This window comes from Chrysochloris asiatica, unplaced genomic scaffold (genome assembly GCF_000296735.1).
Source record: "Chrysochloris asiatica unplaced genomic scaffold, ChrAsi1.0 scaffold00052, whole genome shotgun sequence".
In the NCBI taxonomy this organism is placed as follows: Eukaryota; Metazoa; Chordata; class Mammalia; order Afrosoricida; family Chrysochloridae; genus Chrysochloris; species Chrysochloris asiatica.
In genome coordinates this window covers 6,272,307-6,300,243 of record NW_006408570.1, presented here as the reverse complement: position 1 = coordinate 6,300,243, position 27,937 = coordinate 6,272,307, and the positions used below count along the sequence as shown (strand labels likewise).

Genomic DNA, 27,937 nt, shown 5'->3' with positions numbered 1-27,937 from the left:
AAAAAATCAGTCCCTGAAAACCCTATGGAGTACTTGTACTCTGACACACATGGGGTCATCAGGAGTCAGAATGGATTTGACAAAAACTAGTACCAATGCCACTGTCTCTTGGGCACAAGGATACTTTGAGGCAAATGCGGATCTTCTAGACACCCAGGACGCCATCCCGTGGCTTAGCCTGCAGTTTGCCTGTGTCCCACCTTGGCCCTCTCTGCACCCACACCCAAACCCTGCCAGTGGAGGGCAGCAACAGTTGCTAGGATGAGGTAAGGGAGTGAGCAGCTGAGAACCCATGCCAGGGAAGGAGGGCCACATGTAAAACTCATCCCAAACCCTCATGTAGGTTCCCTTGTTCCACTAAATTCCACAAATTCAAAAATAAAATTAATAAGAACTTCACAGTGGCAACCACAGCACACTAAACTTACTTTGCAAGACTTTCTTCTGAGAGTGTGTCAGTGTGTGATTGCACTGGTCACAGAGTCTTCATGCTGGTCCTGCCTCCCGTACAGATTTCAGGACACTGGGGTGTGGCCAGTAGTTATTTTGTACAACTTGAGCCTCACTAGGACATTTCAGTGGGTAGAGCATGAATTACTGTTAATTGCTTGGTTTTCAATATGAGAAAATGAGTAAAGGGTTGTAGGTCTAGAGGAATAGCTTTCCTGGCCTGGATGAGAAAAGCTAGTTCTTTATGCAAATCCAGCAGGGGCTCTGAAGGAGAAGAATATTCCAGAATCTGTCCCAATTGATAGACTACATTAGGATTTCTGAGAATCCGAATTAGGGGTATGGATGGTGAGAAACAGTAATTGAACAAACATGGAGGCTCGGAATTCCCTGAGCACCTCTGAGAATCTAATATCTTGCTTCATCTGAGGGTGTTTTCTTCCCATGGTGAAAATATTACATATGCGAGTGTATTTTCTATCTCAGATGTAGAAAAGGATACCAGTTCGGAGCAGTTATCCAGAAGCAGAGGCAAAGAATCAGAGCCGCAGGTCATTGTCCAGTGACCTTAGGGCAAGTCCTGTACTTTGGCCTCTTCTTCCTGGGAAGACATAGAAGACAGTGGTGTGGGGGCCACAGTTCCTCACCAGACCTGGGCTCCAGATATGCTTCTGCAGTCGACCGTTGGTCCCAGCAATTTGGGATTTACTTTTCATCTTTCGGTAAGCAGCCCAGTCTTTTCCAGACCTGATTGCAGGGGTAGAATGACATGACGTCACCTTGAATATGAATGCTTTGACACCATTCTCATTCAACTGCCTGAATCAGATCTCTGCAGGAGGTACACGTGTTATTAGTCCTGAATTAGGCAGGGAGCCATTAGACAGCAACATTTTGCCATCATTTGAGGATTTCTGTTCCTCAAATGGGCGTATCTTCTCAAAATGCTTCTCAAAATGCAAGTACTTAACCAGGTTTGATTGTCCTTCAGTATGATAAAAATGAAGTTATTACCAACACCCATTTTAGCTCTAATTTTATATATCTTATATAGATGATGTCATTACTCAGGAGATTATCTTTGAGCAAATTCTTTCCAAATCGTGCTTATAACATTCTAATACTCGAGGTAATAGCTGGTCTGAGGCATAATATATCATTACTGGGCTCTGAGGGGATCCAGAAAGTTTGGCAAAAACAGTTGGACAGACATATATAAGCAGCAACAGAAAGGCAGAGTTATATTTTGGGTGGCAATAGTTCCAGATGAAACCATAAAATGAAAATGTTCTGTGATGCTGTGAGAAAGAGCTTCCTCTACTTTGTTGTAATTTGAAAAGAATTTCCCTTCTATATAAAAACCACTGATTTAGTTGTTGCTGTTGGTAAGTGCCATCGAGTCAGTTCAGACCCATAGCAACACTGTATAAGATTTCCTAGAAGTGGTTGGTGAGCTTGAACAGCCAACCTTGCAATTCAAACCAACTTTGCAGTCCAGTGCATTAACCCACAGTGCCACACCAGGACTCCTGATTTAATACGCATGAATTTGCTAAATTTAGAAGAAGCTTTGTAACAATAACTGCAATTTTTTTTTATTTTATACTTTCCTAATGCCATTTATTTAAGGAGCTCTGGTAGCTAGTGGTTAAGAATCGGGCTGCTAATCTCACAGTCAGCAGTTCAAAACTACCAGCTGTTCTGCAGGAGAAAGATGAGGGTTTCTGCTCCCGCAAAGATTTACAGCCTCGGAAACTCTATGCAGAGTCGCTGTGAGTCGGAACCGACTCCACGGCACATAAAACAACAACAAATGCCACTTGTTTAGATGTGTCATTTCTGGCCACAAGTACTAGAGCAGAGTACACCTCTCTGCCCCAGGAGCTGGGGGCTGTAGCTGTGAGAACTGTAACTAGTCTTAACTATAGGCTGGTAAACAAAGACCATGAAGTTAGGGAGGACAGGGGGAGGCATAAAGTTTCCCATTTCCCAGATGAAGACCTCCCAATGAATCACCTCACTTAGGGTCATCACAAAGATCATCAAACAGGTTAGAAAAACAATAAAAAGGCAAGGAGACTGAGACAGAATCTCTTCAGGAAGGGGCATCCAAATTCAAGCATATAAATTATACTATGAGATGATATTTGGAAAAGCAGAGAGTCAATAAAAATGAGGGCCACTCTCAAGGAGATGGACTGACACAATTGTCAACAACAGGCTCAATCACAGCAAGCATCATGAAGATGGTGGCACAGGGCCAGGGGACATGTCTTCTGTGACATGTAAGTTACCATGAGCCAGAGGTGACTTGATGGCATCTAGCAACAACTAGAGGATTATCCGAGTCCAAAAATATGAAAATGAGGTAAGAATTCAAAGGAAGATAGGATTACTGAGGACTTTGTTGGGGTTGATGATAGCGCTAGGTCAGTCATCAATACATCTAAAGAGAAGAGGGAATCTCGAATAAGAATGTCTGATGAGAACTTTGTCTTTGACTCAGAGAAAATGAGGGAGAATAAAAAGTCTGATTTCTGAGGGAAATCTCTAAAAGTCCCTCCAGCAAAAGGGTATTTAAATATCAAACACAGACTATATGCCCAGTTTGCTGCACATAAAGGGAGTTCCCAAAGACCTCGGCATGACAGGGTGTGGAACGAAGTGAAGCCTTGGGTGTGTGTGGATTGTGAGATAAAATCGTGATAGAGGCTAGTTCTTGGCATGACCTAGCATCAATCTCTGTGGACAGGGCAGGCCCTATTTACTCATGGGTCATTCTTTCTCACACAAACCCTAGGCCACTGGCACCACACCATCACCAGGGACTCCCTTGATGTGTCATCACAGCCAGCTGGCCCACAGGGTGGAGTGGAGTAAGGGAGTCTCCCTGCAGATAAGGGTGTTCAGGTGGAAGAAACTCGTCTCTCTGTGGGGGGACACAGGGAGTAATCCCCACCTCAGTCCAGCTCACAACCAAGGCCAAAAGCCCTAAGGAAGCATGAACAAGTCTCTTGTTCCCTCTTGCCCTGAGAGTTTTGTTTTGTATGTCTCATGCCCTCCAATGGAAGGAAGACAGAATATGTCAACATTTTGTCACCTCCATAAAACCTAAGGAGTCCTGGTGTGGTGCTGGACACATATATGATGCTGGACACATATATGATGCTCAGTAGGCTCCTTTGTAAAATCTGAATTGCAAAGAGAAAATGTTCAAGCTAGAGGATAAAAACTGACTTGATTTTGTATTGATTTATGAATTCAAACTTCAGAAATAATGATCTTATATGAAGGGGGATTCTCTTCTCCTTTTAAAAAGGGGGAATGACTTGTTGACATCAGGAAGAATAGAATCTAGGTCTCTTGAATGGTTCCAACCAGTTGCTCCTCAAATCAATTTTTCAGTCAAAATATCTACTCAGAGACAGCATAATAATTGTTCCCTTAATGAAAATGTCCACAAGGGATGTTAGTAGATGTTTGAAGAAATAAATAAAAGAAAAAAGAAAGCAACTGAGTTATGTGATCAAATAAGTTTAGGAAAACCTGGATGGAACCATGTGAGATAGATTTCTCCCCTACAGATTTCTTAGCACATTTGATATGCAAATGTAATCACAAACCCTCAAGAGTTAGATTATTAGATGCAGAACTATTATCTAAATTTTTTTTTGTCAAGAAGCACCGTCCAGGCCAACATTTCCTAGCTCTTTGTAGAACACAGCAACCTCGAGTCCTTGATAAGGTATGACATATATAATTGCTAATTGCCACGCCATTGTGCCAAGGCTGATTTTAAAGGTCAAGACTATGCTTTCCTGTCTTTGATTTTGCCATGCTATGACGGTCCTAATACTGATGAAGCCCTCTTCACAGTTGTCTGTCTCCCACCTGATTTATTGTTCTTTTGCTACTAAAGATGCCTTAGAAATAAATCAGTGGACATATTAAAAACATGAACAAAACCTTACCCCAGCTACACTAAGGCACTTATACCAACATTGTGAGAAAGATGTTGATAATGAACATCATCATGATGCAATCATCCAACCCAGTCACAGGAGGATAACCAAGGGCTCAGGAAAGTCTCCAAAGGGGATAATGATAGATTAGAGTTTGATGAGATTCAGCACCTATGATGACAACAGCTTCAGTTTCTACGAAAGTGCAGGAAAGCAAAATAAATTGTGATAGTAAGGTTTTGTGTCTATTTGACTGGGCCTGAATTCTCAGTGGTTAGGTAGGTTGTTGTTGTTTTGTGCCATGGAGTCAGTTCCGACTCATAGTGACCCTGTACAGAGTTTCTGAGGCTGTAAATCTTTACGGGAGCAGAACGCCTCATCTTTCTCCTGCGGAACAGCTGGTAGTTTCAAACTGCTGACCTTGAGGATCACAGCCCGATTTGTAACCACTATGCTACCGGAGCTCCTTGGTTAGGTAGGTAAGATGTAGTAAAAACCCCATGATGAGATCTAATATAATATCATCACTTCCCATGATGTGATCAGTGCTCATCTGATGTAATTAATCTATGTGTTGTAAACCTTCACTTCTATGCTGTTAATGAGGCTGGGGGCAACCTACTACAGAATTAGGTTGTACTTGATTCAATCTCTTTTGAGATACAAAAGAATTAAACAGAGACAGCATGACTATTGTTCATCAATTTAATTCATAACATTCCAAGCTCTGGCTTCCAAAAAAATTCATGTTGTTTCCACATGTAAACACATTCACCCACCCTAGCATATCATTCCCAAAGTCTTAAAACAACTCCAAATCCAAATTCCTCTGAGGCAAAATTCCTTTTCATCTGTGAATCTGGAATACAAGTTACATGTTTCCAAAGAACAATGGTGGAACAGACACAGGTAGACATTTCCATTACAAATGGGAAAAAATTATATATGGCAACTCTGTTACCAGGGCATTGGATGGTGCCAGTCCTCTGGTCCTTCTGAGTGATAAACCCACCTCCTCAGCCCCAGCTGACCCCATCTCAGTAAGCATTGACCTGAAGGCACTACGTTCTTACTTCATGAATTGGCTCCTTTGCTGTCTTCTGGTTCTGTTGCTGCTATTTCTGTACCATTGCTTCTCACTGTCTGCATCATCTTCGGTGGTGTGTCTCTTCTCACTTCCAACTGAGCTTTCACTGCAATTGTCTCTAACATCCATAATTTCACCAACAGACTCTTCAAGGTAATATAAACTTTTATTGTTATTGTAGTTACTGTTGCTAAGTGCCATTGGGTAGGTTCCAATTCATAGCAACCTTGTGCACAGCAGAACAAACCATTGCCCAGGCCTGCTCCGTCCTTACAATTGTTATGTTTGAGGTCATTATTGCTGCCACTATGTCAATCCATCTTGTTGAGGGCCTTCCTCTTTTTAACTGACGCTTCACTTTTCTAAGCTTGGTATCTTTCTCAGGGGTTAGTCCCTCCTAACAGTATGTCAAAAGCATAAAAGATAAAATCTTCCATCCCCAACTTCCAAGGAGCATTCTGGCTGCACTTATTTCAACACAGATGTGTTTTTTGGGGTTTTTTCTTCTGGCAGTTCATGGTACTTTCAATATTCTTTCCTAGCATGATAATTCAAATGTATCGATTTGTCCATGGTCTCCCTAATTCATTGTCTAACTTTCACATTCATATGAGGCGATGGAAAATATGACTTTGGTCAGCGCACCTTAGTCTTCAAACTAATGACTTTGCTCTTGAATGTTTAAAGAGGTCTTTTGCAGCAGATTTGCCTAATGCAATACATCATTTGATTTCTTGACTACAGCTTCCAATACTGTTGATTGTGGATCCAAGCAAAATCTTTTCTTCATTTACCATGATGTTATTTATTAGTCCAGCTGTGAGGAATTTTATTTTCTTCATTTACCATGATGTGTGTAGGGTCGCTATGAGTCGGAACCGACTCCACGGCACTTAACAACAACAACAACAACAACCATGATGTTATTTATTAGTCCAGCTGTGAGGTGCAATCCATACTGAAGGCTGTATTCTTTGGTTTTCATCAGTAATTATGCCAAGTACTCTTTGATTTCAGCAAGTGAGGTTGTTAATAAGTTTTCTTCCAACCCTGATGCCATGTTCGTGCTCATATAATCTAGCTTCTCAGATCATTCGCTCAATTTACAGATTGAATAAATATGGTGAAAAGATGCAACCCTAGCACACATCTTTCCTGATTTAAAACCATTCTATATCCCCTTCTTATGTTTCATTGAAGCCTCTTGGTCTATGTACAGATTTCTCATGAGCACAATAAAGTGTTCTGGAATATCTATTTTTCACAATGTTATCCATAGTTTCTATGATTCCCACAATCAAATGCATTTGCATAGTCAATAAAACACAAGTAAACATTTTTCTCTGGTATTCACTACTTTTAGCCAAGATTTATTTGACATCAGCAATGATATCCCTCATTCCACATTCTTTTCTGCATCCAGCTTGAATTTCTGGTAGCTCCTTGTTGATGTACTGCTACAGTCATTTTTGAATGATCTTCAGCAAAGTTTTACTTGCATGTGATATTAACGATATCGTTCAGTGATTTCTGCATTCCATTGGGTCACCTTTCTTTTGAATGGGCACAAATATGGATTTCTTCCAATCAGATGGCCAAGTAGATGTCTTCCAAATTTCTTGGCATACATGAGTGAGTGCCTCAAGTACTGCAGCAGTTTGTTGAAAGGTTTCAATTTGCATTCTGTCAATTCTTTGAGCCTTGTGTTTCACCAAGTGCTGCCTGAACTTCTTCCTTCAGTAAAGTTGGTTCTTGGTCATATGATACGTCTTGAAATGTTTGAACATTATTGACCAATTCTTTTTGGTACAGTGACTTTGTATTCCTTCCATCTTCTTTTGATGTTTAATATTTTGACCATAGAATCCTTCAATATTAAAAGCTTAGAATTGAATTTTTTTTTTCCCAGTGCTTTCAGTTTGAGGCATGTTGAGCATACTTTTCCCTTTTGGTTTTCTAATTGCTTTAGATAGATAGTTGAGCGAGGGCACAGCACAGCATCAGTTTGTTTTCTAACAAGTCTTTGCACATTTTGTTATCTTACTTGACCTTGTCTTCTCAAGCTGCCCTTTGAAATTTTCTGTTCAGCTCTTTTACTTCATCATTTCTTCCCGTTGCTTTAGCTTCTTTATGCTCAAGAGCAATTTTCAGAGTCTTTTCTGACATCCACGTTGGTCTTTTCTTTCTTTCCTTTTCTTTTTAATGACCTTTTGTTTTCTTCCTGTATGATGTTCTTGATGTCATCCACAACTCTTCTATTCTTCTAGTGTTAGTGGGTAATACACCAAATCTGTTCTTGAGGTAGTCTTTAAATTCAGATAGGATATATTCAAGGTCATATTTTGGCTGTCGTGGAGCTGTTTTAAATTTCTTCAGCTTGATTCTGGACTTACATATGAGTAATGGAAAGTCTGTTTGAAAGTTTGCCCATGGCTTCATTTTGGCTAATGATATTTAGCTTCTCCATCATCTGTTCCCACAGATGTAGTCAATTTGATTCCTGTGTATTGCATCTGGGGCGGTCCAGGTATGTAGTCACCTTTTATGTCATTTTAAAAAGATATTTGCAACTAATAAGTTACTGGTCTTGCAAAATTCTATTGTGTGATATCCAGCGTCAGTTTTATCACCAAGGCCTTATTTTCCAACTACAGGTCTTTCCTCTTTGTTTTCAACTTTCTCATTTCAATCACCAGTAATTACCAATCACCTTGATTCCACATGTGATCAATTTCAGACTGAAGAAGTTGGTACAGTTCTTCAATTTCATCATCTTTAGTGGTTGGTGTGCAAATATTTACTGGTCTTACTTGTAGATATATGGACAGCATTGTTCTTCACTTTCTCATTTCCAACATAATAATTTATAGGATTGTCTGCTTCAAAATGGCCAATACAGTCCATTTCATCTTATGCCTAGGATATTAGTCTTTTGTTCATTTCATTTCATTTTGACAACCTCCAATCTTCCTAGATACATACGTCCTGTATTTTACATTCCAATTCTTAAGGGATGTTTGCAGCTGTTGCTTCTCATTCTGAGTTGTGCTCTATCAGCAAATGAAGGCCCCCAAAGCTTAACTTCATCCACATCATTGAATTCTACTCTACTTTGAGAAGGCAGCTCTTCTCCAGTCATATTTTGGGTGCCCTCCAACTTGAGAGGCTTACCTTCTGGCACTATATCTTCCACTGCTATTCATAAGGTTTTCAAAGACTAACCATTCAGAAGTGGTCTGTGTCTCCTTCTTCTTAATCTGTATTAGTCCATAAACTCCACTGAAACCTGTGTACCATGGTTGACCCTGCTGGTCTTTAAAACATCAGTAGCATTGCTTCCAACACCCTGGCAATACATAAGCCACTACAGCATGACAAAGTGACAGATAAGTGGTGGGCTTTTACTAGTTGTTGTTGTTAAGTGCCCTCAAGTCGGTATTAACTCATAGTGACCCTATGCACAACAGAACAAAACACTGCCCGATCCTGAGCCAACCTCACAATTGTTGCCATGCTCGAGCCCATTGATGCTGCCACTTTGCCAATCTATCTCACTGGAGGGGGTCTTACTCTTTTTCTCTGACCTTCCACCTTACCAAACATGCTATCCTTCTCCAATGACTGTGACTAGTCTCTCCTGACAATATGTCTGAAGAATGAGATATCAAGTCTTGCCATCCTGGCCTCCAAGGAGCACTCTGGCTACACTTCTTCCAACAGAGATCTGTTGGTTCTTTTGGCAGCCCATGGCACTTGCAAAAACTCTTCTAGCTTGTACACATTACCCAATTTCAAAGCCACTTACCCATTTTAAGTATCTGATCGAGTAGCACCCCTCTCACTGTATAAAATTCTGTCCTGGCTATCTAGATTTGCTACCATAGAAATACCTACCACAAGTGGAGGGCTTTAACAAACAGGAATGTATTCTCACAGTTTGTTGTTGTTATGTGCTTTCGAGTTGGTTCCTAACCAGAATGACCTTGTATAGGGTATTCCAGGTTGTAAATCTTTGCGGGAGCAGAAAGTCTTATCTTTCTCCCATGGAGAGGGTGGTGGGTTCAAACCGCTGATCTTGTGGTTAGCAGCCCAGCTCATAATTCACTATGTACTAGAATTCCAAATTCAGGCTGCCTGCTCTAGGGGAAAGCTTTCTGTTATACTCTGGAGGAAAGCCGTGGTCTCTTTTCAACGTCTGTAGATTCAGCAATCCTTGAAGATCTCCAGGTGTCATAGAATCCATCTTATCCTGGGTCTAAGGGCTTTTCAGCACCTGGACTGAGGTCCAGAGAACTCCCAGCTCTTCTTGCCTGGTCATAGTCAGGTCCCTCTGATCTCAGCTCACTTGTTTAATCTCTTTCCTGTCTGAAAAGAGATTGACTCAAAATACAACGGAACCCCTGTAGAATGCATTCTGCCTCATTAATGTAACTGCCTCTAATCTTGTCTCATCAAGATTAGTATTTACAACACATAGAATAATTACATCAGATTGCAAAATGAAGGGTAATTACATAATACAATTATGAGCTGGCCAAGTTCATACAGTTTGAGAGGACACATTGATGCATGGCTCGATGTAGTGGCAGATACAGCTGGGGAGGTTTGGAAACCTTATTACAAAGGATTTGGGATGCCATTCTAGTGAGTTTGAACTTTGTCTTGTAGGCTGCCAGTGAAAGTTTCTAAGCAGCCTACACGATAAAGTTTATATGTGTACTTCAGAAAGACAGCCCTAGAGAAAGCAGAGAAAATGCACTGGAATGTATAAGACTGGTAACCAGAAGGATCAATTGCACAACTTTTGTAAAAGTTCAGGTGAGAAAAACTGTGGAAATGGCAATAGTTGATAGGCATTCAGAGATGAAAAAACAAGTGTTCGTAACTTTGTAACTAACAGGATATGGGATAAAACAAAAAAGTTAAACACAGCACCCACATTGCTAATTGAAGTATGGTGCTACCTTTGAGAGAACTCAGAACTACAGAAAAGGGAATAAGTTTTTTGGGAATAAGTAACAAAGCCCCTGGGTGGTGCAGATGTTTAACATGCTCAGCTGCTATCCAAAAGATTGGAAGTTCAAGTCCTCTCAGCGCACCTTAGAAGAAATGTCTGATGATCTACTTCCAAAACATCAGCCATTGAAAACCCTGTGGAGCACAATTCTATTCTGACACAGATAGGCGTATGGGCTCTCCATGAGTCAGAACTGACTCCGTGGCAACAGTGGCTTTATTTGTTTGTTTTTAGGTAATAGAGCATGTTTAGTCTAAGCAAACCCATTATAATGGATTCAGGTAAAGGTAAGAAGAGGGAACCCTCCCCATATTTTTCCAGGAGCTGCTATCTGCCAGGTCCAGTGTGTACATGATTTTTCATCTAAGTCTTGTTTGATTTTAGGGATTATTCTTTCTCAGAATCTGTGTAAAATCAGGTATAAAATACTCACACCCACAGCTGCAACTGGACCAGAAGTTATCATAAAGCATATCATCAATCACATTGTGATACCTTCACCTTCAACAGATGATGAGTCAGAATGATTCCATGTCAAAGTGCCTTGCTAACCAGGTGGATATTCCGGAAGACTTCCTGATATGCTGTGTCATGGCAAGATACGGGGAAGAAGGATAAGTCTGTGACCCCACCTTGTCCCACCTAGCTTGAGTAAAGCAGAACAAGTACAAATACCAGAGGCTCTCCATCCCAAGTCCATGCCTGCCTTCTCCTCTGCTCCACTGCTTGGGTGAAGACAAGATGAAGCTCACAGTGAGTAGACTCCGCCTTTTGAATTTATTACTATAGAGGGGAAGACTGTTATTCTGAGATAGGTCTGCTTCATAAGGCAATATCACTATAATGCGAACATTTTTTAAACACTCTCTCTGTTTTCTATTCATGGAAATGTGGCATTTCCAAGCACCTCTATAGGGAAGGATAAGGAGCCTTGCTGCACAATGGGTTAAGTATTGTGCTGCTAACTAAAAGGTCAGTGGTTCAAATCTACCAGCCACCAAAATAAAGAGAAGGTAGTCTGCACCCATAAAGATTACCAGTGTATGGAGGAGTTCTACTCTTACCTACAGGGTAGTTATGAGACTTAATGGACTGTGTTGTTGTTGTTACGTGCCGTGGAGTTGGTTCCAACTCATAGCGACCCTGCATAGGGTTTCCAAGGCTGTAAATCTTAACGGGAGCAGAGAGCCTCGTCTTTCTCCCACAGAACAGCTGGTAGTTTCGAACTGCTGACCGTGAGATTAGCAGCCTGATTCGTAACCACTACGGCACCAGAGTTCCTTGTAATGGACTGTACAATGGTGGTCATGTATGTGTGATTAAGAGAGGGCTAGTGGTAGACAGCTGTCTGAGCATTTTAGGCCAGGCTGCCCTTAATCAACTTAATTTCCCGATCTCATGATTCAGGTCTTGGCAAAGAAAAAGGAGTCCCAAAGTCGTAGAAAGTGCCAGATACTTTCCCACCTTCCTGAATTCCTCTTTTGAACAAAATTCCTGAGTATGGTCAGGCAAAATAAAAAGCTTATTAACAAAACAAATGATGAAGACTTGTACTGTCACATTCTATGCTGGAAAATAGATCTCCTGAGTAGAAAAGTTTGCCTTGAACCCTGCTTCTGAAATCACCTGAAGTATGCTCTGGTAGCGTAGTGGTTACGAGTCGGGCTGTGAACCTCAAGGTCAGCAGTTCGAAATTACCAACTGTTCCGCAGGAGAAAGATGAGGCGTTCTGCTCCCATAAAGACTTACAGCCTTGGAAACCCTGTACAGGGTCGCTGTGAGTCGGCACATAACAACAGCAATAATGTTGTCAAGGGGAGGGAAGCATCCTGGAACATATAGGAAAATAAGCAAATCATTTTCAGATGTCATTTTCAAAACTTACAACTATTTTCATATAATGTATGCTACTCATTTCAAATTTATTTTTTACTATACTGAGGCTTCACCAGTTTTTTATAAGGCTTACATAAAAAAAAAAAAATTTTTTTAAACCATATAGCCCATTTGTCATTGAGTTGATTCTCATTCGTGGCAATTCCATGTTTGTCAGAATAGAACTGCTCTCCATAGGGCTTTGAATGGTGGATTTTTCAGCAGTAGATCACCAGGCACTCTGAGTAAAATAGTAGTCCAACCTTATTAATCATTTGTACCGCTACTCCAAAATTATGTAGCACATTGTTGTTGTTAAGTGCTGTTGAGTTGGTTCTTATTCAGAGTGACCCTGTATAATGTTTCCAAAGAGTGGCTGGTGAGTTTGAACCACTGACCTTGAGGTTCAAACTGACTTGAGGTCAAGTTCTTATCCTACGGTGCCACACCAGTATAATTCATATTTATAATTCTATATTATCATTAAAACTTTCCATGGTTAAAAAAAAAAAGTTAAAAATGAAGAATAAGAAAAGGCAAACTACTCAACAGAGCACAAAATTAGTAAATATTTTTCATAAGCATTGCTAGAAGAAGTAGAAGTGAGATTATTTTGTCATATAACAATAAGCCAACTTGCTTTGTGATTGCAGATTTTCTTTGCCGGCCTTCTCGGAGTCTTTCTAGCTCCTGCCCTTGCTGATTACGTAAGTCGCATGTCTGAACGTTTATTACCAAAACACATTTGCAGAGAAATGTGGTATTAAATCATTCTCAACTTCTTATCAATCGCAGAACATCAACGTCAACGGTGACAACAGCAATGCTGGTAGTGGGCAGCAGTCAATCAGTGTCAATAATGAACATAACATGGCCAACGTGGACAACAACAATGGCTGGAACTCCTGGAATACCCTCTGGGACTATAGAAATGTAGGTTGTAACCAACACACAATTTCTATTCTCTAAAAACAGTGTGTTTCTTTATTAACCTAAAAAAAAAAAAATTCATGCAAACCATAAAAAAATAAAACTAAGATAAATTCCAACTACACACAGTTAAAACAGATTAAAGGGGTCCTGTTTGCTCATTATTTCATTCCTTAGATACAACTGCTGTTAATAAGTTTACTACAGACAGTTAAGCTTCAAATCAAGTTAGTGGCTATTAGGATCCATAGGATTGGATTCCTGGTGTGGTGCTGTAGGATCAGCACTGGACTGTGAACCACAAGGTCGGCAGTTCAAAATCACCAGCTGCTCCTTGGAAACCCTACACAGGGTTGCTATGAGTTGGAATTGATTCGATGGCACTTAACAATAATAGGGTAAGCATTGGATTGCTAACCTCAGTGTCCACAGTTCAAATCCATCAGCCAGTCTCAGAAACCCTATAAAGGGCCACTATGAGTAAGAACCGACTCAACAAGAAGACAGCTATGAGACCTAGTGTGCTGCTGTAGGAAAAGCACTGGACTGCTAACAATTCAAACCCACCACCTACTCAGAAACCCTATACCGAGTCTCTATGAGTTAGAACCAATTCGCAACACTTAATAACAACAAGACAACTGTATCAAATACCAAATCCCTTGGCCTGTCTTCCAAGATGTTCAAAAATGTAAGGCCCGTACAATATGATTGCCGCCAAAGTCTCACCCCATTTCACTGGGTATTCAATTTCCTTCTGAAAAGACAGATGTTGATATTTCATCTGTAACTCAGAATGTCTAAAGGAAATGCAAATGACAGTATTAATTGGTAAGGGCAGGGGGAGAAGAAAAAAAAACGGTAGGTAGGAGACCCATCTCTTAAGCTTCTTAACAAATGCATGTTTTAAAAGGCAATTTTTAAATTGGGTTTTAGCAACTGATCAATTAAAAAATGAACTTCTGTATTGCCTTCCTGCTTGAGGTTTTGTGAGGACTGAAGAAGATTGTGATGTGATAGCATTTGCTAAGATTCACTTCAGCTAAGCAGATACATATTGAGTGATTCTTAACACTTACAATGTTAGAACCTGGGCAGTAAGGCAACACATTAGACATTGGGTCTTTGCCCTCAAAGATCTTGCTCTCTACCCTGACAAAATAAGTCTGCTTACAAAACACAACCATATCCAGTGCTCTTATTCCCCTTCATCCTGTTGTTGGGGTTCCATTTCTCTCTGCTGGTGGAACTGATTTCTGATGAGGACAGCTCCTTGGAGGACATGCATCTCACTTCCCACCATCTCCTTAACAGGGCTTTGCTGCAACCCGACTCTTTGCGAAGAAGCTATGCATTGTGCATAGAATAAACAAGGATGTTGTACCCCCCATTCATGCCCTGGAGGCAATGGTCAAGGAAAATAAGGTAAAAAAAAAAAAAAAAATTTTTTTTTTAAGTCTTTAATTTTGGTGAGGGGTGGTCTTATGAAATAAAAACAGTAAATAATAAGAAAGTTTCAGTTGCTCCACCCATCTTGATCATAGTCTGGGGTTGTAAGCAGCACCCAAAAAGGAAGAGTGAGAGGGAGGCCAATGAGAAGCAATTGTCTAAGGGAGGTAGCTTCCATCACACTCAAATGCTGTTGGTCACACCTGCCTCTATGGGGGCTAAGCAAGACTCGAGAAGACTATGACCTTTGGAGAAGCAATGGTTTCCATTAGGGTTGTCAAATTTAGCAAATAACAATACAGGATGCAAGATAAATGTTAATTACAGGTAAACAATGAGTAATTGCTTAGTACAAGTATCTCCTGTGTAATGCAGGTGAAAATTTGACATTTATTTGAAATTCAGATGTAGCTGGGCAGCCTCTATTTTATCTGGCAACACTACTTGAGGTGGGAGGGAAGGAAGAATCCAGAGAACTCTAAAATATGAGCCTGAGCTCCTATTATTATAACTGATAAACAGATACCTTTCATGGATTGACAAGTTAGCAAAAAGAAACTAAGTTCTCAGAAGGTGATTCTCTCATAGCCCCACCCAAGGAATCTTAAATGATCGAATGAGATCCAAGTTTCAAAATAACTTTAGCTTGGGGCATCTGCTTTTATAAGATCCTGCGGTTTCTAACCCTTTGGGACACTTAGAAATTCTGAAAGAGACAGAGCTGCAATTGATTCTTCTTCATCTCGATTATGGAAAAATTATAGTCAAACAATGCTCACTTGTCTTGTACTCAACAAACCACTGAAATTGGCATCCATTTTCTACCTTCCTTTCCCCCTATGTTCTCCCTATTCAACTTCAGGGTAAGGGACCAGGAGGACCACCTCCCAAGGGTCTGATGTACTCAATTAATCCTAATCAAGTAGATGATCTAAGCAAGTTTGGAAACTCCATCGCTAACATGTGCAGAAAGATTCCAACATACACAGCTGAGGAGATGCAAGGTGAGTAACAGCCCTACTGTGCACTCCAAATTCGTGCTCTTGGATTTGTCAGACTGTCCTTGGGCACATCCAAAGAGGGCTCGAATCGCAGGGGGCATGATAAGCAAAAAGCTCTGTCTGTGTCTGGCACTTTAGTATGTTAATTCATTTGCTCCTCATAACAATTCTATTGTTAGCCCCACCTTATGGATGAGTAAACTGAGGCATCCAACAATTAAGTAATTTTCAAGCCACACAGTCCTTGCCCGGGTTAATCCTAAGCAGTGTAACTCTGAATTCTGTGCTCTTAAACTTGATGGACTATTGCTTGCAAGGGTGTATCTGAAGTAAACTTGAGATTTACTCAAAAGAATACAAAGATGGTTAAAGAAAAACTGTTGTTGTTAAGTGTTGTCGAGTAAGTTCCAACTCATAGCGACCCTGTATAGGCTTATACTTGCAGGTAGCAGCCCAGTGCTTATCCTACAGCACCACACCAGGACTCCAAATAAAAAGATAATGCCAATAAAATCTATTGACTTTTAATAGCTCTAAGAATGGAGTCCTGGTATGGCGCTGTAGGATAAGCACTGGACTGCTAACCACAAGGTTCAAACTCACTAGCCACTCCTCAGAAACCCTATACAGGGTCACTATGAGTCAGAATTGATTTGATGGCACTTAACAACAATAAAATAATAATAATCAGTTCATTTTGGGACATTTAAAGAGTAGTTAACACAAAATAAAGTACAACCTGAGGTCTTAAAAACAACTTTCTGCATCTCTGAATTGAGTACTTCCACAAGATAATTATCCTTTTTATCCAGAGCTTATGTGTGTGTGTGAGAGAGAAAGAGAGGTAGAGAGATGGGGAAAAAGAAAAGAGTCTTTGCAAAGACATTGATGTTGGCTTCTTCTTTTATTTGATTCAGGGGCAAGCCTGTTCTTTTTCTCAGGACACTGCTTCAATGCTAATGTACTCTGGGTTCTGAACATTTCCTTCTGTGGAAGAACATTGGAGAACTAAAAAAAAAAAAAATTCTGTACATGCCATACAGAAACATAACAACATCAACAATACAGTAGCAAATGGGTTCTAATGGTTACCATGTCATTCTGAAATGCTTTCGACCGTTTATGTTCACTTTCTTTAAGTTTCAATAAACCTATTTCACATGAATCTAGCTTATGCTAAAATTCCTTATGATTTCTACTTTGAACACATAAGATTAAAAGTGCCATCCACTGGTGGCCAGTTATTGAAATCCCATGATCCAACGCTTAGTCTATACTTGAGACTTGTTCCTTATAGAGAAACCCTTCAGGGATTTCAGATACTGTGAACCAGAGTGCTGGGACCGCTCCAAAACTGCTCTGATGACTGCTCTGTATTCAGGGTACACAATTCTGATTCAGATGAGCAATGACAGAAACCCATTCAAATTAGCTTAAGCTGAAAAAGGGGAGTTTATTGCAAAAGTTCATAAAAAATAAACTCACTGCCATTGAGTTGATTCCAACTCATAGCAACCATATTTAGTGTTTCTGAGACTGGGAATCTTTATGGTAGTAGAAAGCCTCATCTTTCTCCCACAGAGCTGCTGGTGGATTCAAACTGCTGACCTTGTGGTTGGCAGCTAGCTCAGTGAGTTAACCCCCTTACACCTCCAGGGCTTTTAAATAACATAAGGGTCAGAAATACAGCTGGGTCTCAGAAAAAACTGAAACTAAGAAATGAATTGACATTACAACCCAGGACAATTTCCCTCTCTCCCTGTGGTCCTGTGTCATCTCTTCCCTGTTCCTTTATACATTCTACTTCCTTCTTTCTATCTGTGTTCATGGCAAAAGATGGTTAAACCAATAGGTGAGCTTCATCTTTGTTATACATCTTTCCAGTTAAAGAGATAATGTCTGGTATTTCTGAATCTCAGTTTCAGTGCTTCTTGACCCCATTTGGTGCAAGAGTCCATCGCCTCCATTCTTTAATAACCAAAGAAATTAAGTCGTATAGAACACATGTAGCCCAGGGGTCTCCACCAAATGAGAAAAGGATCTCAGAGTTAAAGGTGATGTCAACTGTCGTGTATTATGATATTAAACTACAGTTCATTTTTTAAAGTTAGGGCCCAATCCTGAACACCCTAAAAGGAATTCTAATCCATTCCCAAGTTCTTCAGATGAACTCTTCCTAAATAACCCTAGCTGATGATACTAAAGATGCTGATTCCCAGCAATTGGAAAAAGCAGTCCTTATTAGGTTGAAATGATTATAACTTTCTTTATCCTGATGCAATTTCATTGCTGTTCACATGAAGTACACTACCAGAGAGGTAAAACTTCAAAAAGATTTGAAATAAAGAAACCTGTGAATGTTGCCAAATCAAAACGAGGGTTTAGCACCCGTCACTGTAGTCAATCACAGAGACGCGGAAAGATCCGATCCAAGCTTTATCAGCAGAAAGCCAGCAGTCTGGAGGACGGAGAGAATAATTTCTCAAGACTGTCCTGTCCATTATGAAGAGCAGGCACATTATATAGGAGCTCTGGAAGCGTAGTGGTTACGAATCGGGCTGCGAACCTTAAGGTCAGCAGTTCGAAACTACCAGCCGCTCCGCGGGAGAAAGATGAGGCTTTCTGCTCCCATAAAGATTTGCAGCCTCGGAAACCCTATACAGGGTCACAGTGGGTCAGAACCGACTCAATGTCACTTAACAACAACAACAACATTTGGATGTACACTTCATCTGTTTTAACATCAAGATAACATTCTTTGGGAAAAGGAAACAATGTATCAATAAAAGTCCTCAAATATTCTACCTTTAGGGCCTCAGCTTCTTAATACCTGAGAGAAGTATCTGGGTGGGTTTAAGATTGTCCTATTCTCTTTGTCCTGTTCTCCTTTTAGGACCATAAGGTTATCTTAGCTCATTTTTAAACTTCCTCATTTGTAGGGTCCTCATTTGAGACTTAATGAATAAACCAACTCCATTTTATTTAGGTGGGTAGATCCATGCTATCATGAAGACCCATCTAAATGAAGAAGAAATAAAACTGTGACTCAAAACTGGATACACTATTATTGGGGGAGCTAACCAAGGACATGTTTCTTAAAAGAATTTATCTAATCAGAATAAAAAGTTAATTCACTAGGAATAAATGAAAATTCTAGGATATATCCACCTATTAACCACATAAGGGAAAACTTGTAAGAATTACAAAGGATTAACAAGTCTACCATCCTAGTTGAAGGTTTTAACATACATCTTTTAAGAGTTTATATATGAAGCAGCTAAAGAATTCAAACATTAAAAAAAAAATTAGTAAGTATATTTTAATGAACACTGCTGAATACATATTCTTCTTAAGCATTCATGGAATATTTACATATACTGATCACACAAGTGACAAAAACAAAACCCAAACCAGTTTCCTTCAAGCCAGTTCCTGCTTATGCCCTCCACCCCCCACCCCCGGTCTTCAGCACACAGTCCCTCTCCCTCTCTGGATCTAGAGTCCCCAGCTGCTCCATCACTCCACGTCATCGTCTCTGCCTCCATCTCAGGCATCATTGCTTCTCTGGGTAGGGTCCCACTCTCTGCTCTTCTCTGTTGATGATCCTAGGAACCTCAGCTCCTAGACTTGAAAGTTAATCACTCCCCTCCTTGCTATAAAACGTCTACCTTTACATTTCCAACCCTCACCATCAGTCCTGATAACAATTATTCACTATTGTATCACAAGAGACCCATCTGCATTTCATTTCATCAGCCCCGCCTAGACAGATTGGATACTACTCACTGGAGATTCTACCTTCCTCCAGGCCCTCTGGATCTAGGTTCCCTCTTGAAAGTTTGTAAGCCAGTCACTTCTTGCCTTTCTGCCCCTTCATTTTGGGTAGCCAATGTCCAAGTTGTCCATCCCTGTCTACTCTGTATATGGAGGGGGTGGGAATGGTTCTTGCTGTAAGGATTTGTTCCCTCTTTTGAGCTACTGCATCCATAGGTGTAGGTCAAGTTCACCAAATTGTATCAGATTACTCTTTTTTTTTTCCTCTTCTTTCTTCTTCTGGTTGAGCTCTGATCATCCAGTCATTGAAGACAGGTCAAGTGGGTATTATCTGCAAGTATGGATGTTCTTATGCATATGCCCTCTCTTCTTATCAGCTGGACACTTCACTCTCTACTCTAGTCATCTGTGGCTATGTCACTGACTCTGGGCCCAAGAGTCGCCTGGTCTTGCCACACTGCTGGCTGACCAAGTCTCCACCCAGGTTCACAGAAGTCTATTGAACATTGTAGGGCTTAGCTCACCGCTTCATTGATGTTTTTCCCTCACTTCCCCTTATCGGTGTTGAGCGTGGTCACCAATCAGAGCGTGTATTCCCATTGAGTCTTAGTCTTGGAAGGGGGTTTGCCCTGAGGGGAGCCGACCACTTGCCTTGATGCTTCCTGGGCAAGCAACTTGTTTGTTCTTGTAGTAACAGTCAGTGTGCCTTTATTGTTTTTTTCCTGTAGGTCTTTCTTTCAAGAAGTATCTTCTGTTCTTCTAGCCACTCCAGACTGGTCTGCTCATCCTTTCAAGTGGAAAATTCCCATCTCTGGAGATCTGGATGTGGTTCAGGCTTCCACCTATAGTCTTATATATTGCAGAGACTCCTCTCCATAAGGTTTTCAATGGATAATTTTTTGGAATTAGATCTTGTGCCTCTGGGTGGACTCAAACCATCAACCTTTTAGTTAGCAAACAAGTACTAACCATTTGCACCATCCAGGAACCAGATCACAACAAATTTCAAATGACTGGCATTTAAACACACATAGAGACACATTTTTCTGACCTCAATTTAATTAAAATGGAATAAATATTCCCCTCCAAACAGAACTAGGCGTCCTGGTGTGGCACTGTAGGATAAGTTCAGGGCTGCTAAATGCACAGCAAGTGATTCAAACTCATCAGCCACTTTTAGAAATCCTGTAAAGGGTCACTATGAGTTGGAACCCACTCAATGGCACTAAACAACAAACAAAACTAGGTAACTCCATTTGTTTTTATTTAGGAAACACCTAAATATTCATGAGATAAAGAAAAAAATTCAAGATGAAAATTGTGAGAAATTCTCAAGATGGTCCATCTTCAGGGTTAAAGGGCACATGCAATGTTAGACCAGACATAGATTATTGATTCATAGCCAGGGTTATGTGAGCAGGATGAATTGGGGTAAGGGGGGAAATAACTCTGTTCTAGGACTAGGATCTTTAAATAAAAATGCAGTCATTAAGACCATGGGAGCCATTCAGGCTAGACTGCAGAACTGGAGGAGGGGCTTTTTCGAGATAGTATTTGCAGGGTGGCCAGTGGCGCATCTGCCTGTGTCTACTGGGTTGGACATCCAATTATGCAAAATCGAATAAAGAATAACTCACTATCACTAAAATAAGTACTGATTGGATTTCTTGACCGTTTGTTGGTATTGAAAACATTTCTCACAAAAAGTAGAAAAAAGTTTAGTACTGTGCAATAATGAACACACTGCATATCAAAAATTTAGGATTTTTTAATGAAAAGTTCATAGCATTAAGGTTCATCATACAAAAGAAATGAAAATTGAGTTAAGCATACAACTTTTAAAATTAGGAAGAAGTATTGTATATCCAAACTAAGTACAGGGAGAGAAATAATACTGGCAATATCAGAAATTGTTGTTACTAGGTATCATTGAGTCAGCATATGCAACAGAATAAGACACTGCCTAGTCCTGTGCCATCCTCACAATTGTTATATTTCAGCCCATTATTGTAGCCAGTGTTAATCCACCTCATTAGAGTCTTCCTCTTTTCAGTAACTCTCTGCTTTACCAAGCATGATGTCCTCCTCCAGGGACTGGATCCTCCTGATAATATGTCCATAGTACATGAGAAGAAGTCTCACCATCCTAGATTTTAAGAAGCATTCTGATTGTACTTTTTCCAAGACAGATTTATATGTTCGTCTGTCAGTCCACTGTTATTAATGTTCTTTGCCAGCACCATAATCCAAAGGTATAAAGTCTTCTTAGGTTTTCCTTATTCATTGTCCAGCTTTCATATGCATATGAGGTGATTGAAAATACCAGAGATTGGGTCAGGAGCACCTTAGTCCTCAAAGTGACTCATTAACTCTTTATAATGCTAAAGAATCCTTATAAAGGTTGTGGATCTAAGTAATACGAAATCCTTGAAAACATCAAATTTTCTCTGTTTATCAGGATGGGTTATCTGTCCAATTTCGAAGGCTTTTGTTTTCTTTACATTGAGGTGCAATGCATACTGAAGGCTGTATTCTTTGATCTTCATCAGCAAGTTCTTCATGTCCTCTTCACTTTCAGCAAGCAAGGTTGTGTCATCTGCATATTGCAGGTTGTTAATGAGATTTCCTCCCATCTTGTTGCTGTATTCTTCTTCATATTGTCCAGCTTCTCAGATTATTTGTTCAGCATACAGATTGAATAAGTATTGTTGAAAGATACAACTCTGACACACATCTTTCCAGATTTTGAACCACACAGTATCCTGTGTTCTATTTGAAAGACTGCCTCTTGTTCTGTGTACAGGTTTCACATGAGAACAATTAAGTATTCTGGAATTCAGTCTTCCCAATGTTATCCATAGTTTGATGTGATTTATGCAGTTGAATGCTTTTGCAAAGTGTGAGAAACATTGTCAATACCACGATTGTGTCTCAACTGCCTCTTGGTTATGAGGTCACCAATGAGCCATCACAAGTACTTACCGACAAACACTGAAGAAATCCAATCTGTACTCATTTTAGCGAGAGTGAGGTTTTCTTTATTCGATTTTACAAAATCAGGCACCTAACCTAGTAGACACTGGCAGATGCACTGCCATGTCCAGCTTGTAAAGAGTTTTATTCCCATTTTCCCTCCTCCAGTTAGCATGTGGTTCACTATCTAGCCCGGATGACATCCATGGTCTTAATGACTGTATTCTTATTTGAACTTCCTAGTCCTAGAATAGATTTCTTTCTCACCTCCCCCAATTCATCCTGCTCAGATACTCGTGGGTGTGAATTAACAACCTATGTCTGGTCTAGCAATCTCATGTACACTTTATTCCTGAAGATGGACTATCTTGAGAATTTCTCACAATAGTCAATAAAACACAATAGACATCTTTCTGGTATTCTATGCTTTCTGGTTGAAATTATATTCCTCATTCCATATCCTCTTCTGAATCCATAGTAAACCTCTGGCATCTCCCTTTCAAGGTACTGCTACAACCACTTTTAAATGATCTTCATTAAAATTTTACTTGCGTGTGATATTAATGATATTGTTCCTTAATTTCCACATTCTGTTGCATCACCTTTCTTTGGAATGGGCACAAATAGGAATTTCTTCCATTCTGTTGCCCAAGTAACTGTACTGACAACTTGCAGGCACAGACTAGTGAATATTTCCAGTGCTAAATCAGTTTGTTGAAACATTTCACTTGGTTTTCCATCAGTTCCTAGAGTCTTGTTTTTCACTAATAACTTCAGTCCAGCTTGGACTTCTTCCTTCAGTACATTAGGCTCTTGATCATATGCTACCTCTTGAAATGGTTGAATGATCAGTTCTTTTCAGTACAATGATTCTGTGTATTTCTTCCATTTTCTTTTGATGATTCCTGCACATCTCAATGTTTTGTCCATGTTTGTTGTTGTTGTTGTTAGGTGCCATCGAGTCAGTACCGACCCATAGTGACCTTATGCATAGCAAAATGAAACACTGCTCAATCCTGGGCCAACCTCTCTATTGTTGCCATGCTTGAGCCCGTTGATGCTGCCACTTTACCAGTCCATCTCGCTGGGAGTCTTCCTCTTTTACTCTGACCCTCCACCTCACCAAACATGATATCCTTCTCCAGCAACTGTTCCATCCTGACAATATGTCCCAAGCATGAGAGATGAAGTTTAGCCATCCTAGCCTCCAAGGAGCACTCTGGTTGCACTTCTTCCAACACAAATGTGTTGGTTCTTTTGGCAGCCCATGGCACTTTCAGTATTCTCCTCCAACACCATAACTCAAAAGCATCAATTCTTCTATAGTCTTCTTTATTCACTGTCCAGCTTTTGCATGCATATGAGGTTATTGAAAATACCATGGCTTGGGTCAGGTGCACCTTAATCCTCAAACTAACATCTCTGCTCTTGAACACTTTAAAGAGGTCTTGTGCAGCAGATTTGCCTAATGCAATACATTGTTTGATTTCTTGACTGCTGCTTCCATGAGTGTTGATAGTTGATCCAAGAAGAATAAAATCCTTGACAACTTCAATTTTTTCTCCCTTGATTAGAATGTTGTTTATTGGTCCAGTGGTGAGGATTTGTGTTCTTTACTTTGAGATGCAATCCATAGCGAAGGCTGTGCTCTTTGATCTTCATCAGTAAGTATTTTAAGTCTTCTTCACTTTCATCAAGCAAGGTTGTATCATCTGCATATCGCAGGTTGTTAATGAGTCTTCCTCCAATCGTGATGAACTGCGCTCCACAGGATTTTCAATGGGTCGTTTTTCAGACGTAGATCACCAGGCCTTTGCAAGTACCTCCAAACTTGTAGTTAACAGTTGAGTGCATTAACAGTTTGCACCACAACCTCCGTTTTGCACTTAATGTTTTCATTACAATTTCTAAAACTCAAAAACACAAGAAGCTGTAAGATAATTTGAAGACAATATGAGGGAAGACATATATGAATGGAAATCAAAACAAAAACATTTTCTGTGTGTATAAGGTAAAAGGCAGAGACCTCTCAGTTCTTGCTTGATTTTGAGGCTGGTGGTTTCAAGCATTCCGCATTTGACTCATGTCTCTGTGGTTTAAAGAAAATGAGTTCATTCCACACCAGGCTCAGAGATGTCTGTAGAGAGAAACCACTACTCCTGAGCTGTGCCAGAGCCAAGCCCTGCTCTCTGCAGGACTCTAACTCACTGTTTGGAAGCCTGCTGTGCAATTTCCCATCTGCTAGCTTTTTTGGCCTGTGGATAACCTGGATAACTAATGCCAGACCATACCTCATCCTCTGTAGCTCAGCCTATCATCATCTGGAGATGCAAAAAGGCTGAAGAGCTGGCTTACAGCATCATAAGACATTTTACTGACTTCATGAACTCAACAGTGGTGGTGGAGAGGAGTAGACAATATCTGTTACCAGCCTAACTTAGAAGAAATGTAACTCAAATATTTTAGATAAGCCCTTCCCTGTGACTCCAATATCGTTCTGGTCTCCTCCCAGTTGAACTTCTGACATAACCAATTAGTTTACTCAAAACCTCCAGCAACTGGATCTTTGTAGAACATTCACTAATAAATTTGAACTTTAAGCCATTTTTCCTCCCGCAAGGAACTGTTTTATAAAAAGATAAATATATCTATTAATTCAGTTTCACATTTCCCAAATACTCAAAAGTTAGGATTAACCAACCAAGAATATCAGGAAGCACAACAAAATTATAGCATAAGAGAAAGAATGCTAACCCATTGTTGCTGTTGTTAGGTGCCATCGAGTTGGTACCATCTCATAGCGACCTTATGCACAGCAGAACGAAACACTGACCAATCCTGGGCCAACATCACTACTGTTGCCACGCTTGAGTTCATCGATGCTGCCACTTGGCCAATCCATCTTGTTGGGGGTTTTCCTCTTTTTCTCAGACCCTCCACCCTACCAAACATGATATCCTTCTCCAGAGACTGCTCCCTCCTGACAATATGTCCAAAGTATGAGAGATGAAGTTTGACCATCTTGGCCTCCAGGGAGCATTCTGGCTGCACTTCTTCCAAAATGGATCTGTTGGTTCTTTTGGCAGCCCATGGCACTTTCAGTATTCTCCTTGAACACTGTAACTCAAAAGCATCAATTCTCCTACGGTCTTCCTTATTCACTGTCCAGCTTTTGCATGCATATGAGGTTATTGAAAATGCCATGGCTTGGGTCAGGCGCACTTTAGTCCTCAAGCTGATATCTTTGCTCTTCAACACTTTATAAAAGTCTTGTGCAGCAGATTTGCCTAATGCAATATGTTGTTTGATTTCTTGGCTGCTGCTTCTGTGACTGTTGATAGTTGATCCAAGAAGAATGAAGTCTATTCTCCGGTGATAAGAATGTTGTTTATTGGTGCAGTGGTGAGGATTTTTGTTTTCTTTACATTGAGATGTAATCCATACCGAAGGCTGTGCTCTTTGATCTTCATAAGTAAATGTTTTAAATCCTCTTCACTTTCAGCAAGCAAGGTTGTATCATCTGCATATTGCAGGTTGTTAATGAGTCTTCCTTCAATCCTGATGTCACATTTTTCTTCATAGAACCCAGCTTCTTGGATTATTTGCTCAGCATATAGGTTGAATAAGTATGGTGAAAGAATACAAACTTGTCACACACCTTTCTTAATTTTAAACCATTCAGTGTTCCCATGTTCTGTTTGAACAACTGCCTCTTGGTCCAGGTACAGATTCCTCAAGAGCACAATTAAGTGTTCCGGAATACTCATACTTGGCAATGTTATCCATAGCTTGTCATGATTTGCACATACATTTAAATAATTCCTAAGAGAGTCACAGCAGTCTTTGTCTGTTAAACCATTCCTGTTTCCTAATATTGCCCGGATCCACAAGAATACAATAGGACCACAGAAATCACAAGTATAAATGGATTCCATCATTAAGAGCATCTTCAATAGTGTGTCTCATTTACAGCTCTATATTTATGCTGGAGTCCTGGTGTGGCACTATAGGGTAATGTGTTGGACTGGAAAGTCAGTTTGAATCTCAATATCAGTGGTTCAAACCCACCAGCTTCTCCTTGGAAACCCTATTCATTCATTGATTTCACAAGTAGTATTGAGCACTTATGTGATCAGGAGTCCTTGTGTGGCACTATAGGATAAGCACTGGAATGCTAACCACAAGATCAGTGGTTCAAACCTACTAGCTGCTCCTTGGAAACCCTATGCAGATTCTCTGTGAGTCAAAACCAACTCAATGGCACTTAATGTCAGCAACAACATGTGACAAGGAGGCCTGGTGACACTATAATATAAGTACTGGACTGCTAAGCACAAGGTTGGAAGTTCAAGTCTACCAGGAGCTCTGTGGGAGGAAGAGGGGACCTTTCTGCTCTCGTAAAGATTGACAGCCACAGAGACCCTAAACAAGGTCACTATGTGATAGATTGTTCTAGACACTAGAAATAAAGCAGATAAAGATAAAAATAGTTCCAAAAGTGGTGGCCTTCAGAAAGCTTATATTCAAGTGAAAATAAACAATAAATGAGTTACAATATGTTAAAGAGAAAATAGAGGAAAGTGAGGGAAGAAAGAGTCATCAGTGAAGAGTTAGAAGCGGGGAGGAGTTGTATTATATTAAATGGCCACAGAGCCACTCCAGTACTCCATAACAACAATAGGATTTCTAAGGAGCAATGGTGGGCTTGAACCAGTGACCTTATGGTTCAAAGTGACTTTTCAGTCCAGCATATTAGCCCACAGTGCCACACCAGGATAAGGGTCAACATTCCAACATATATTTGGGGAGACACAATTTAATCCTTCATATTTTTTGTGAGAACTGGCTTTTTTTCTGGATGAGGTGGGGATTTTGGAGGACTCTAAGCAGAAACAACAGGTTCTGACGTATCACTCTGGTTTCTGTATGCATAATGTTACTGTTGGTGGTGGTGTATGTCATCAATTAGGTTTTAATTCATTGTCACCCTGTATAGGGTTTCCAAGAGTGGCTGGTGGGTTTGAACTGCCAACCTTGTGGTTAGCAGTCCAGCGCTTATCCTTTAGTGCCACACCAGGGCTGTGGGAATAATAGTATATTTCAGTTGTCTTTGGCCTTAGACGTTTTAGAAGTCTTCAATAAAATTAAACACAATAAACAACCTTCCATCTAGTAGGAGCTCTGAGAGGATATCTCAGTGAATGGAAATGCCCTTTAAATACAAAAATCTCCCTTTCTTATGTCATGTGTATATTTCCTGTTTTGCATGCTGTAGCAACTGTATCTATAATGCACATTAAAAAAATCAAGTTAATTCACTAATAACAATTTCTTCCTATCTAAATTATGATCACAAGTGAGTGATTGAGGAATGTATTCAAACAGATTTCTATTAGACTAACCCTATAATTCAACAAAT

General features: G+C 40.2%; 1 protein-coding gene across 1 annotated transcript; it reads left to right on the top strand.

The window, feature by feature from the left end:
* Positions 1–1,115: 1,115 nt before the first annotated feature.
* On the top strand, positions 1,116–16,783 carry GKN1 (gastrokine 1). Its single transcript, XM_006862996.1, has 8 exons — positions 1,116–1,172; positions 11,177–11,269; positions 13,045–13,098; positions 13,187–13,324; positions 14,636–14,746; positions 15,392–15,397; positions 15,633–15,774; positions 16,689–16,783. The coding sequence occupies exons 1-8, from the start codon at positions 1,116–1,118 to the stop codon at positions 16,781–16,783; spliced, it is 696 nt and encodes a 231-aa protein (XP_006863058.1).
* The last annotated feature ends 11,154 nt before the right edge of the window (positions 16,784–27,937 follow it).